General features: G+C 50.7%; 5 protein-coding genes across 5 annotated transcripts; 2 read left to right on the top strand and 3 right to left on the bottom strand.

The window, feature by feature from the left end:
- Positions 1–288: 288 nt before the first annotated feature.
- N7487_010363 (uncharacterized protein) lies at positions 289–3349 on the top strand (the record flags this gene model as incomplete). The annotated part of the gene is given in 3 exon segments (XM_056878093.1): positions 289–688; positions 769–2850; positions 2862–3349. The coding sequence occupies 3 exon segments, from the start codon at positions 289–291 to the stop codon at positions 3347–3349; spliced, it is 2970 nt and encodes a 989-aa protein (XP_056726673.1).
- A 668-nt stretch (positions 3350–4017) lies between these two features.
- Positions 4018–4218, bottom strand: N7487_010362 (uncharacterized protein; the record flags this gene model as incomplete). The annotated part of the gene is made up of 1 exon (XM_056878092.1): positions 4018–4218. The coding sequence occupies one exon, from the start codon at positions 4216–4218 to the stop codon at positions 4018–4020; it is 201 nt and encodes a 66-aa protein (XP_056726672.1).
- A 1443-nt stretch (positions 4219–5661) lies between these two features.
- On the top strand, positions 5662–6901 carry N7487_010361 (putative pectin methylesterase; the record flags this gene model as incomplete). Its single annotated transcript, XM_056878091.1, has 2 exons — positions 5662–6276; positions 6353–6901. The coding sequence occupies 2 exons, from the start codon at positions 5662–5664 to the stop codon at positions 6899–6901; spliced, it is 1164 nt and encodes a 387-aa protein (XP_056726671.1).
- Positions 6902–8621: 1720 nt separating this feature from the next.
- Positions 8622–9272, bottom strand: N7487_010360 (uncharacterized protein; the record flags this gene model as incomplete). The annotated part of the gene is made up of 1 exon (XM_056878090.1): positions 8622–9272. One exon carries the CDS (start codon positions 9270–9272, stop codon positions 8622–8624), a length of 651 nt encoding a protein of 216 aa, XP_056726670.1.
- A 91-nt stretch (positions 9273–9363) lies between these two features.
- N7487_010359 (uncharacterized protein) lies at positions 9364–13605 on the bottom strand (the record flags this gene model as incomplete). Its single annotated transcript, XM_056878089.1, has 4 exons — positions 9364–9627; positions 9679–11076; positions 11326–13519; positions 13583–13605. The coding sequence occupies 4 exons, from the start codon at positions 13603–13605 to the stop codon at positions 9364–9366; spliced, it is 3879 nt and encodes a 1292-aa protein (XP_056726669.1).
- Between the last annotated feature and the right edge of the window lie 523 nt (positions 13606–14128).

Here is a 14128-nt window from a genome sequence, read left to right as displayed (position 1 = left end):
CATTATTGTATTTTTTTAATTCCCGGAATTTCAATTTTTGAATTTCAATTTTATTTTTTTATTTTTTTTATTTCCCTCACTCTTTTCTCTCATTATCCACCTACCCACTCCGGTTCCCTCTTTTGACCCCCCCCGGTAATCCATTATAAAACAGACCTTCCTTCACTCATCTTGTTTTTCTCTTTTCCTCTCTTTACATAGGATCTGTTCCGACTCTGTCATATCGTCATTTCGTTGTTTTCACTCATATCGTTGGGTTCCAAGGCTGTGTGAGCCGAATCAACAACAATGGCGGAGCGGAGAATTTCCTATGCTGTTGACGTCGAAAATGGTGAGCGTCACACCCGTGAGGCTGGTGACGAGAGCAATCTCGACGAGTACTCTGCTCTCAACCGCTACATCTCGACTGCCCAGGCCAACCGCCGTGGCTCTACTTCCAGCGCTGGTGCTCTGAGCACTGGCTCCGAGAAGAAGAAGCCCTGGTGGAAGTTCGGTGGTGGTGGTGCCGGTGGTGTCCAAGATGGTTTCGTTACCCCCGATGAGTGGCTCCAGACCGACCTTCGCAGTGGTCTGAGCTCTGCCGACATTGAGCCTCGTCGCAAGAAGACCGGCTGGAACGAGCTGGTTACTGAGAAGACCAACATCTTCCTCCAGTTCATTGGTTACTTCCGTGGTCCCATTCTCTATGGTAAGTGGCCTCGACATACGTCTCATTGACGCGTCTTGTGCCAATTGGTCACTAACATGGCTCTTTTTTACTCCGAATAGTTATGGAACTCGCTGTCCTCCTCGCTGCCGGTCTGCGTGACTGGATCGATCTTGGTGTTATCTGTGGTATTCTTTTGCTTAACGCTCTCGTCGGTTGGTACCAGGAGAAGCAGGCTGCCGATGTCGTTGCTTCTCTCAAGGGTGATATCGCTATGCGTGCTATCGTTGTCCGTAACGGCCAGGAGGAGGAGATTCTCGCCCGTGAGCTCGTTGCTGGTGATATTGTTATCGTCGAGGAGGGTACTGTCATCCCTGCCGATGTTCGCCTGATCTGTGACTACTCCAAGCCCGAGATGTTCGAGAACTACAAGGAGTACCTCGCCAACGCCACCTCCGACGACCTCAAGGAGAAGCACGGTGATGATGACGATGATGAGGGTGAGACCCACCAGGGTGTCTCTCTCATTGCTTGTGATCAGTCCGCTATCACTGGTGAATCTCTCGCTGTCGACAAGTACATGGCTGATGTCTGTTACTACACCACCGGTTGCAAGCGCGGCAAGGCCTACGGTATTGTCACTGCTACTGCCCGTCACTCCTTCGTCGGTCGCACTGCCGCCCTTGTCCAGGGTGCCCAGGACTCCGGTCACTTCAAGGCTGTCATGGACAACATCGGTACTTCTCTGCTCGTTCTCGTCATGTTCTGGATTCTCGCCGCCTGGATTGGTGGTTTCTTCCGTCACTTGAAGATCGCTACCCCCGAGGACAACGACAACAACCTGCTTCACTACACCCTGATTCTTCTGATTATCGGTGTTCCCGTCGGTCTCCCCGTTGTCACTACCACCACCCTCGCTGTCGGTGCCGCCTACCTCGCCGAGCAGAAGGCTATCGTCCAGAAGCTCACTGCCATCGAGTCCCTCGCTGGTGTCGATATTCTCTGCTCTGACAAGACCGGTACTCTCACTGCCAACCAGCTCTCCATCCGTGAGCCCTACGTCTCTGAGGGTGTTGATGTCAACTGGATGATGGCCGTCGCTGCTATTGCCTCTTCCCACAACATCAAGAACCTCGACCCCATCGATAAGGTCACCGTCCTTACCCTCCGTCGCTACCCCAAGGCCCGTGAGATCCTTTCCCGCAACTGGATCACCGAGAAGTACACTCCTTTCGACCCCGTCTCCAAGCGCATCACCACTGTCTGTACCTGCGACGGTGTCCGCTACATCTGTGCCAAGGGTGCCCCCAAGGCTATCCTCAACATGTCCGAATGCTCCCAGGAGGAGGCCGTTCTCTACCGTGAGAAGGTCACCGAGTTCGCTCGCCGTGGTTTCCGTTCCCTTGGTGTTGCCGTCCAGAAGGAGGGTGAGCCCTGGCAGCTTCTGGGCATGTACCCCATGTTCGATCCCCCCCGTGAGGATACCGCCCACACCATCGCTGAGGCCCAGGTTCTCGGTCTCTCCGTCAAGATGCTTACTGGTGATGCTATCTCCATCGCTAAGGAGACTTGCAAGATGCTTGCCCTCGGTACCAAGGTTTACAACTCTGAGCGTCTGATCCACGGTGGTCTCGCTGGTTCCGCCCAGCACGACCTTGTCGAGAAGGCTGATGGTTTCGCTGAAGTCTTCCCCGAGCACAAGTACCAGGTCGTCGAGATGCTCCAGCAGCGTGGTCACTTGACTGCCATGACTGGTGACGGTGTCAACGATGCTCCCTCTCTCAAGAAGGCCGATTGTGGTATTGCCGTCGAAGGTTCCACTGAGGCTGCCCAGGCTGCCGCCGATATTGTCTTCCTCGCCCCCGGTCTCTCCACCATCGTCGATGCTATCAAGCTTGCCCGCCAGATTTTCCAGCGTATGAAGGCTTACATCCAGTACCGTATTGCTCTGTGTCTCCACCTCGAGATCTACCTGGTTACCTCCATGATCATCATCAACGAGACTGTTGACTCTTCCCTCATTGTCTTCATCGCCTTGTTCGCTGATCTTGCCACCATCGCCGTTGCCTACGATAACGCTCACTTCGAAGCCCGCCCCGTCGAGTGGCAGCTGCCTAAGATCTGGGTTATCTCTGTCGTTCTTGGAGTCCTGCTCGCTGCCGCTACCTGGATTATCCGTGCCACTCTCTTCCTTGAGAACGGTGGTATCATCCAGAACTTCGGTTCCCCCAGGAGATTCTCTTCCTCGAGATTGCTCTGACTGAGAACTGGCTCATCTTCGTTACCCGTGGTGGAAAGACCTGGCCCTCGTGGCAGTTGGTTATTGCCATCTTCATCGTCGATGTTCTCGCTACCTTGTTCTGTGTCTTCGGCTGGCTCGCACCCGACTGGAAGCAGACCTCTCCCCGTGACCCTGCTGGCCCCAACTTCTCCGTGAACAACGATGTCGACATTGTCACCGTCGTTGTCATCTGGGCCTACTCCATCGGTGTGACTGTCATCATCGCCGTTGTGTACTACCTCCTGACCATCGTTCCCGGTCTCGACAACCTTGGCCGCAAGACCCGCTCCAAGGCCGACACCAAGATCGAGAACATGATCGCTCACCTTTCCAAGCTTGCTATCGAGATGGAGCACGACTCGGAAGGAAAGACTCGTTACACTCTCGGTGCCCGCGCCGAGGAGATCGAGGACAACGAGTAAATGCTCGTTTCTTAGCTTTTTTGCAACTCGTTACTGATTCGAGGTCTAATTTCTTTATCTCCCTGCGATTACCCGCAAATTTTGCCGTGCCACCTACTTGAACATGCATGCCGTGGGAGTGTGCAGAGTCGAGTTCCGACTTTTTTGTGCTTCCTTTTACCCGTATTATAGACTTTGTGTGTTTCATTTACCCCTTGGCTGTGGTTTGCTTTCGAGTTGCTAGAGTCATGTTTTTATTCTCTACGTGTATGTATGTCGTTAATAGTGGCACTTAGTCAATCTAAGGGATTCTAATCATTTCTGTTCTTTGTAACTTCAATTGTAAGCTCTCCATTGTAAACCCCAGACTCTCGGTCTCCCTCTGCTGGTGCGACTTTTCGTCTGTGATTCCGCGGGCCTTCAAATCTATAAAGTGATAGTACACCATCGACGCTATACACCCCTCTCCCACCGCCCTACCTAAGGTTGTATTATTGTCGGATTTCTTAGTCTCTTTCTTAGCATCTGTAGCTTAACTTTAACTACCTAATATCAATCTCACCACCACGCACTTCGACGTGCACCACGTAGTTCTTCCTCGTAACAGTTATATTATATAGCCCCGGCTGTTAAAAAAAAAAAAAAATACAAAAGCAGGAAAGAAAACAAATAAGGAAAAGTAGAGCCCTTCAATCACTAAAAATCATTTTCTGATGGCCAGGGGTAGTTCCGCTCTTCCCACTCTTCAACTCCTGCCTCTGGCTTTGTGAAGATAGTTCTCGTTCACGCGCGCGTACCCGTTCACTTCGCTTCCGACTTCGATCCTGCTGGTTCCTCCGGTCTATGGCAGCTTCGTCGGCACCAAAGAGTTTTCGAAGCCAGTCTAGCATTGTGCCGTCTTCAGAATTGATGTTTTAAAAAGGTTCCAATGTATGGAGTGAAGTAGTGGTGATGGATTGCTCTGAATGTATATAATTTAGTCCAGTGTTTTAGCTATAGAGCCTTATTTTGTTGTCCTTGTGCCTTACCTAGGTATGTGTTGGTGTAGAGACTTACGGTGATTAGGGTGGTTGTGAGAGTTGTCAAGACGGGGGTGGTAAACGCTGTTTCTAATAAGAGTGAGATTGGGCTTCCCTTTAAGCTGATTGATTATTGTCGAATACTAAAATAGAAGTTGATTGATTATTGTCGACTATTAAAATAGAAATTGCTTGATTATTGTCGAATACGAAGGTGGAGTATATGGTTGAGACATGGCCACATAATGTCTGAGGTTTGGCGCTGGTCACTTTCTGACGCAGAAGTATTGTAGAGTTATATCGCCGAGTAATCGAAGAATTCCGTAGCGCGGCTACTAAAAGCGTCTACTCAGGTAGTGTGAGTCGCGTAAAAAGATCGTTTATGAATCCCATTGATCCCATCGATGATTGTAACGGGCGGCAACGGGCCGCAACAGTCAACCGGAGATTCGGTAGGTTTCCGAAGGAGGCCCCCTATTAAACCGAACTATTTCGAGCGTAGAGACTAGTTTCGGATCAAAGTACAGAGTACTTTGCAGCATATTTGTATCATTATTCGATCACCTGTTCTTTTGCTCTGCAGCTTTACCTGAACCTGAGCTGCGTGTATAGTTTATAGATGATTGAATTCTCCCTGGAGATGTGCACAGAGTACGTACTAACTTCCAAGGTTCTTCCGCAACGTTTGTCAGCGCTGCAGCTGATGCACGAAAATCGGGTCCTTGGTGTGTTGAACTTATAGTTGAATGTTGAACTTATAGTTGAACTTATAGATGCCAGGGAAAAGAGTCGGAAAGAAAAGACAGGAGACAGGATGACAAACCTGGGCGGTCAAGGCCAAAGTGGTCATTTTCGTTTTCACAGGTCCTCATATTGTAGTTGGATGCTATAATATCATAGTCTTCTTCCAAGGTTGGTCCGATATTCTTACTCATTCCTGCTTATTCCTGCCCCGGTTGATCTACATTGGCTGCATTGTGCCTCGAGGTCTTGCCCAACGCTTACAGGTGGAAGCCAATTCTCCGTCCCCATACTTTTTTCCCCGGACCAATTTCCATTTCGTGGAGACAAGCTTTCCCCGTGAATGCCAAGTATAGAGAAGTAGAGAAATACCACAAATGCACTCAACTTCTAACCTATCCTGGCATTAGGCTTTGCTCCCGCAGGATGAATCTTCTAATTTTCCGTCTCCTGCCGCAAGTGGCTGTGACTTCTATACAACCCCCTCTCTCCAAATGTCCTATAAAAGAACAGTAAAACCCCCATAGACCGTACCCATCAGACGTGAGCAATCACTCACATCCACCGAACACGATGCTCCCATCCATCCTCCCCCTACTGTGTCTGCTCCTGCACACCCTAGGAGCCAACGCCGTCGCCATCCACCCCATTTCCCGACAAACCTGCCAATCAACTGGAACCCATTGTCCTCCAGGAACCCTAATCGTCAGCGCAACCTCCAAAAACGCCTCCCACAAAACCATCCAATCCGCCATAAACTCCCTCCCGGACGATGCAACCCCCCAAACAATCCTCATCCTAGAAGGAACCTACACGGAACAAGTAAACATAACCCGCTCAGGCCCAATAACCCTACTGGGCCAAACAACCTCCCCAAAAGATGCAACCCGCAACCTCGTGCGCCTCACCTGGGCTGCAGGGAACAGGGACAGCACCGGCAGCATCGACAATGTCTTCTCCAGCGTGCTGGTTGTAGCCCCCACGCTCGAATCGAGTCTCACAGGCTCAGGACCGACAGGGTATCCCGTGCCCGCCGATACGCCATTCGGAAATAAAGATTTCCGCGTGTATAACGTCGACTTTGATAATACTTGGGCGGAGTACTCAGACGGACCGGCACATGCGCTGAGTCTTAGTCGGGCTAATGGCGGGTTTTATTATTGTGGATTTTATTCGTATCAGGATACGGTATGTTCTTCGAACTATTCTTCTCCCAGTCCCCCCCAAAAAAAAAGCCTCTACTAACTACTACCAACATCCACAGGTCTACATAGGCAAACTCGGAAATGCCTACTTCTACGAAAGCATCCTAGCCGGCCAAACTGACTTCCTCTACGGCTTCGGTACAGCCTGGATCCAATCTAGCGCCCTGCAACTCCGCGGCTGTGGAGGTGGTATAACTGCCTGGAAGGGGACTAACACGACAACACCGAACAAGTACGGTGTGTATATCGTTGACTCGAGTGTGCGTGCGGCGAACACCTCCGTCGCGGCTGATATCAAGGGCGCGTGTGCGCTTGGCCGGCCGTGGAATAGTCTGCACCGCTCAATCTTTGCACGGTCTTATGAGGACGGCAGTATTGATCCGCAGGGGTATATTGATTGGGTTGTTGATGGTGTTGCGAGGTTCGAGAAAGGTGTTACGCTTATGGCGGAGTATCGGGTTTATGGCCCCGGGGTTAATGAGACTGCTCGTGTTGAGGGTGGGGTTACTTCTGTTCTTGGATCGAAGGAGTTTGAGACGTATAGTACTCCGCAGAAGGTTTTTGGGGACACGAAGTGGGTTGATTGGGCGGTTGTTAAGGGGAATTGAGTGGTATGGGTCTTGTAGTGAGGCTTTTGTATAAACACTACCAACTAGCTAGTATTTCATATATCAACCACTCCTACTCCTTATTCAATTACGCATCTCCAGGCTCCTGACGCATCTCCCCAATAGCCTTCCCATCCGAAGTCCCATAAGTATCCGCATACCTCCCCACCATCCACTCATGGACGGTGATCGGGGGATATCTAGCTCCCTCCTTGGGATCCTCACAACCAGGAAGACACCGGATAGTATAATTCGGATTTCCAGAAAAGAAGAAAGGAACACTAAACCGCTCCTTACCACTAGTATTAATAACCCGGTGCAGATTCGACAAGTACCGATTATTCGTCCAGTGCATCATCATATTCCCCAGATTAACAACATACGCCCCAGGAACAGGTGTCACATCGACCCATTCAGACGAGAGGTTATTCCACACCTGTAACCCGCCCGTATCATCCTGCAGGAGCATGGTGATAGCACCGAAATCCGTATGTGCGCCGATCCCTGTATTCGACTTAGTTCTCGGCTCATTCACATTCACACATTCTAGCACATGGTTCCCCCCCCCTTTCTTTTGAGCTACTAACCTCTCTCAAGACCCGACGCATCAACCTCCTGAGGCGGATAATGAAGTAGTCTCAGAATCGAGACGGGATGATCGCAGAAATCTCCGAAAACATCCTCATCTAGACCCAGCGTACGCGCAAGAACTTTCATGATGGCTACGGCAAGCTCAATCATGGCGTCGTGGTACTCGTCCATGATGCGACGGAAGCCTTTCGCGTCGGTGAGTTCGGAGGGATACTTATTCGGACCCTGACCGAAGCGTTGTTGGACGACGTATTCATCGTCGAGGGGGAGGTCTTTTCCGAGGTAGAAGCCTTCTTTTAGGTCGCCTTTTGTGCGTTTTTCGAAGTTTTGTGAGCGGAGACGCTCGTATCCGCGGTTGAAACCCCCGGTGGCTTTGCGGGTTAGTTATCTATGTTTTTCTTTTTGATATTGATGAAGAGGGGAGGGGGGGAAGGTGTATTACATTGGTTGTATTTCTCTTTTGTTTCTAATGGGAGGTTGAAGAATTCACTTGAGTGTTGGAGGACTGCGGTTTGTAGTTCGGTTGGAATGGGGTGGTTGATTAGCTGGAAGAAGCCGAATTGTTCACACGCTTGTTGGATTTGGTGGATGAGGTCTTCTTTGGTTGAATCATTGGCATAGAAGGCTGTTGTGAGGGTTAGATATCCTTGGAGTATATGATAGGATGTTAGAGGCGCTGCTTACGGGTGAAATCTATGATAGGGGGTTCGTTAGGGTTCATTTTGAAGGTATACAGGTGTGTATTTAAGTATATGAGATGAGAGAATGGTCTTTTCTAGTCCTTTATCCCTGATCCCCAGGGCTTATATCTTCGTAAATGCGGGGGATTCGTTATCTCAACCACTCAGGAACTCTCCGATGCTATTATGTACATCCACTTACTAGTTATCTATCGGAAATCCGAACATCCGACTCTGCTCCTGTACATTCCTTTCAAGGGATTTGTGGGACTTGTAATGGAGATGAATATGATCAGATTATTAAAGAGATGGCAAATATAGGATAGGTCTATGAAAAAAAGAACAAATATTCGAACACTAGGGTACACGTATGCGTACGAAAGAAAAAGCATAAAGATAGAACTCCGTAAAAAACACACTGGGTATCATATGCGCTCTAATCAAACATGCTACAAATGCATGGGCGTCCACTCCTGTCCGGGGTAAGACGTGGGGGACATGACGATCTCCTCGCTGGAGTCGTCCGCGGTGATGGCAAGCTCTACTGGCTGAGGCGGGTCGTTGACTACACGAGCCTCGTTCTCACTGCGATGAGGATGGGTGGATATCGCGGAGGCGTTGGAGACAGCGATACTGCGGGGTGCGTTGTTCTCCGAGGCTTGGGATGCCGAGTCCGAATCCATTGGCTTTCGGGATCGAATGCTGACTTGAGGAGCCAGATTTTGTTGCTTGAGATCGCCTTGTAGTTCGGGTTGTTGTCCCGGGTGGGTCTGTGTGTTTGTCGGAGCCTCGGGTATCTCCCCATATAGTTCGTGTCGAAGGTGCTCCCCGTGCATGCGATCTTTGTGTTCGCCATGCTCCTCCTGTTCCTGGGTCTCGCTCAGTGTGCCTAGCTGCGAGTCCTGGTTTAGGTCTTGTTGGGTTTCTTGCTTGCGCAGCTCCTCTTCCTGGAGTTCATGTATCCGCTTGCCTTGTAACCCCTCCAGCGGTGACGGTGGATGCGCAGCTCTACTATCCGGGAAGGACATGGGCGACGGTGATCGTGAATGACCTGGGAGAGGCTGGCTGAGATGGCGAGAGCCGGTGGGGGGTTCGTTCATGGATCCGGACTGAAACTGCGAGTAAAATCGGCCGGTCGCTAGGGAGTTGGATGACGAACTGGATGGGAGTGATATACTGGCACGTTGACGGTCATCGCGCGGTAGAAGGTTTGTGTCGCTCGGTGGTGGTGGTGGAGGTGCCCTGGGCTCGGGGGGGCTGGGTTGGTAAAGGCTTTTCCTTAAACGGATTGCTGATAATTGGTGGTGTATCGTGTGAACCGAAACTAGCATTTACATTTCCATTTGTCGACGGGCGTTTCGGCAGATATTTGTTCGGTAGCTGCTCTGAAATTGTTCTTGTGTGAGCGGCCGATTTTCTCTCCGGGTCTTGAGAGTCCTGCCGGCCAAACAGCACCTGTTTTTAGTTAGAAAAAGAAACCAAAGGAACCGCCTAGACTTGACATACGCTAATCCTGCTGAATGTTCGTTTCCGCTGAGCTGCCGGGGGACCCTGGGGGCCTTGAGACCCTTGAAGTTGAATACCAGAGAGAAGATCTCCCACTGAAGCGCGTCTCCGTCTCCCGAACTCCTTGAGTTTTCCAATAGTCGACTCCCCATTCTCTGCAGGAGAACCGGATTCCGAAGGTTGCGAAAGACCGTTAGCAGGCGTGGACGGGCGAGTTCCTTTACCATTGACGCTTTGCTTTCCGAAGCTACCAAAGCTTAGCATGCTGCTTCGGGTTCCCGGCGAGTACCTGACTTCATTTCTCAAGGGGCTACGGAAATCTGGAGCGGATGGAGGTAGGCCGCTGATCGATTTTCTTTTGGATTCGAGGACCTCAGCAGAGCTGGTGAACTCTGAGGACCCCGATGGATAGAAAGGTATGAAAGACCTCCTTTTCTTCCCTCGAACAGATGAGTGGGAGCTACCAGGAGGGTCATCCATAGAACTCTCAGCCTTGTCTTCATACCCTGGTTCTGGTGCTACCTCGTTTGCTGTCTCTTGCAAAGGAGAAGGGGGGTCCCTGTCGAGTTCCTCATTAGATGTACGTCCGGGCTGCTCATCAGCTCCAAGTGTTGAGACAGAGAAATGACGTCTATGATCCTGGCGAGGTGCAAGCCCATTATTAGTATCCTTGGGAGGAGGCGAAGGAGGTTTAGGGCTTTCATCAAGCACTGGACGGATTGACGGAGCAACAATCTCTGGTGTAGACTTGCTTGGTCGATGTTTCTGGCTGTTCATAATCGGGAAAGGGATGTGGAAAGGTTCATCAGGAATGACTGGCAAGCTCTTTTTTGCAAGTGGGGCTTTCTTCACTGGCGCTTCAGCATCGGGTTGATTGCTAGTCGTGTTTCCTCCCGGCTGTAGCAGTGGCTCTGTACATTGCTGTTTCCCGCCATTTACTTGGCTGAGGGCATTCAACGCCATTGGGGTACTTGCCGCCCTTTGAGGATGAGAATCTGTGGGTGAAAGGCCTAGCGCAGCTATCATCTCTTGCTCCAAATCTCCAGCAAAGGCAGACTTCCCCGGAACTTCAGGTTGAGGAGGGACACCGTTGGGAGATGACAATTGCTTTGGTTGCACAGTTGTTTTGCCAACACGGTTGTGCGACAGGTCGTTATTCCCCGATTGGGTCGCCTTGATAGGTTTGCGGGCATCGTGTTCATCCTGTGGATGATCTAGGCAGAGACTGACCCCTGGTGGATCAGAATCAGAGTTGAGCCCTGTTCGCTCGGATTTGAAGATGGGCAAGCCGCCAAAGGTGACAGAGTTTCGTAGAGAAGAGCTACCAGATGCTTCACCCGACCCCGAAGGGAATGAGAACTGAAAGCTGCGGCGAGAAGCAGTTTGAGTTGACTGAACCTACAACATTACCAACATCAGAATATAAACAAATAAGGGCGGGGCGTTAGATTGTAGAAAAATGGCGGATGCATCAATCGTGTCTCATTCTAGAGCTCAATGCCAAAAAGAAGTGCTCGGAATTACATCGTGGTATCCAGATAAGTGAAGTAATGCAGCAATATGTAAAGGGAAACATCAAAGCGACGGCCTGCGCCGCGCTTACCCAAGTAAACAACTCGCTCAGACGAAGAAAAATCAGATATCTACCTTCTCAGAGCTTCCACTGGGTCGGAACCTGCTTCTGCCCTTAGCAAATAGTCCCTTGGCTGCCCCAGTTGCCTTGCCACTAAACGCTCCCGCAGTATGGAGGAGCTCCTTTCCTTTCTCCCCGACTTTATCCTTGTTCATCACGGTACCGATATGGCCCGACGGACGTCTCATATGAGTGGCGCCAGTCGTAGTACCGTCGTTCAAGGAACTGAGATTTGAAAGAGTGCCCAACTTGGGGAATCTGCTGCGGGAAGCATCTGATGGTGGCACGGTAGGGGAGAGATTCTGGCTCTGTCGGACCACGTCGGCATGCTCGGGATGATGGTGAACCGTGAACTGTAGCCAATGATTCAAACCGGTGTCAATGGTGGCGAACTGGTCGCGGGTGTGCTCGAAAGACTTGATACGCTGGTTGATAGATGTGATACCGAGAATGTCACGGAATCCCAAAAGTTTAGACTCATCGAGAGATGTGCTGCCGGCGTTAGAAGTCACTTGAAGTTGTGGAGGTGGCGTGGCTCCTGGTCCCATAACTTGCTCCGGTGGTGTAAGGTTCTCTGGGATAGGTGGAACAATCGAAAGTCGAGGTCTTTCCACGGCACGCTGGGTAGTGCACCCTTCATCTCCAGAAGCAATCGGGTCATGCGACACCTCCGACGCCAATGGAGCGGACTCCTCACGTATAGGCTCAGGCTCTTGCATAGATAACGATGTGGCTAGAGGAGGGGGCGAGGAATAGCTGCCGGGCATTTGAGGCGGCTCTGGTTCTGACGAATCAGAGGATTCCCATGAGAATCGTCTTTCTAACTTGGGCTTCTTTGGCTGACTAATGATTGTGGATGAAGAGTTCCCAGTCGCACCTTGACTGGTCGCATAAGGGTCTTGAGACGCCAAAGGAGGTGGGCTAGCCCAGTCTGGATGGCTTTCAGAAAGCATAGTCTGGTGTGGAACGGGCTGTGCGGGTGCTTGCGATTGAGGTTGGTCGCTGGGCTCCAGGTCGTCCATGGGGGTGGTTTCCCGGCTTAATGATCGGATAATCTCTTCCCTCAAACGATCATTGTCGGCATTTTGTGGCGATTCTTCGGCTCCCATGATGGTGGGGATTTCGCCATGGAAGGAGTCAGCGCCCGATGCGCTTCCGAACTTGAGAGGGGCAGGCATATCCTGCCCATTGTTCGTGTATGGTTGCATCGATGATTTTTGGGGAGAGATTCCCGCATCGGATGATTCTGGTGAAAAATTTGGGAGGAGAGGAATGGAGGATAATTCTGCACGGCCTGCCGTTGGGGTATCCTGATCTGTGACTTGAGGTTTTCTTGAAGGACTGTTGTCCGAACTAGGAAGGCTCAGATCCCGGCGATGACCAGGGTTAAACGCTGGAGTCGCATTCGTAGTTGCCTTCGGAGTCCCCGACTCATTAGGCTCCTCGAGAATGGTGGGTGTTCTTTCATCAGTCATAGTACGAGCGCCCATGATAGGGCTGATTGTCGAAGTGCCATCACTGTTCGACCGCGTGACACTAGTGGTAGTAGATTGTGGAGTTTCTGGGACATCGAAGGCTTGGTTCACTACCGATCTGAATCCCGCCGAGGGGTTGTGGTGCAGAGAAGGCTCCTGAGCTGCAGGGCTATCCTTTGGCGTGTTGGACTCTGCACCACCCAAGAAATCGGCACCAAAGCTCGACATGCGCTTGACTTCCGGTAAACTCAAATCTGGGGTCTGTTGATTTGTTTGAGGTGGAACCCCAAACCCATCAGGCTTGGAATCATTGCCACCAGGGATAGGAGACTGCTGTGTCGCTTTCTCCTCGCGCATGCGTTTATAGAGGTCGGCCGGCCTTACAAAGGGAAGGGGCTTTTGGTCTCCTCCACTAAAGCTCCTACCTTTTCCATCAGCCAAATGCGGCTCACTAGCTCCGGCTCCAAATCCGATGCCAGACAAACGTCTCGATGACAACTCGGAGGAACTGGCAGTGTTGTGGGTAGCATAGGGAGGCCGAGTTACTGCGGGTGGCACCTCCTCTTCCTCCTCTTCATCATCGTCACTACCCCAGTCACCTCCATCATATGAATATTGTTTCGCTTCCACCCAGCGTTTTGTTTTGGAGCGATTCACGTTTGTTTGGAATGATATCGGGGTTCCGCTACCGCTGCCTGACGAGAGCGGACTGCGAACATTTGGCGGGGAAGGGCTAAAGCAGGTCTCAGTATTTGTGCGACTAGATACGCGACTGAGTCTGTATGGATAGTCTTACAGTTTTTGGGTAGGGTCTGCCATCAGGGGAACAGGATCAAGGGACCGAGGCAAGCTCGATTACCAGCATCAACTATTGCGTGGTGATCTCCGATGAGTTTGCACGAGAGCAAAGAGAAAAGAGCAAAGTTGTAAGGGTTATATGAGAATGTGAACAGTACTGTTCCCTTTAAAGACAGTGTGTATGGGGAAGGACGAAGGTGGCGATTTGGGCCAAGTTGGGCAAGGCACCGATCAAATGGGTTGGGATAATTGGAGGAAACAAGATTAATGTACAGGATTGGTGTACAAGAATGAGGTGTATCCACAGAAGAATATAAGAATATCAAGTCTGCTACTCTGTATATCAAGAGATCAAGAGATCAAGAGATCAAGAGAATAAAGTGAATGAGTGTATTAGAATCATGAAACAAGCTACTTCCCCTGATCTATCGACTTTAGGTGGCGGTGCGGGGCTTATGTAAGGGCACGTTTCCGATTTACGTGGACCAACGGGGTAAATTTAGATTGACCTTGACTTGGTTGACTTGACCTGGTTGACCTGGAT

This window comes from Penicillium crustosum (genome assembly GCF_028827405.1).
Source record: "Penicillium crustosum strain IBT 35664 chromosome Unknown utg000004l_segment0_segment0, whole genome shotgun sequence".
Classification (NCBI taxonomy): domain Eukaryota; kingdom Fungi; phylum Ascomycota; class Eurotiomycetes; order Eurotiales; family Aspergillaceae; genus Penicillium; species Penicillium crustosum.
This window is presented reverse-complemented; position numbering and strand designations above follow the sequence as displayed.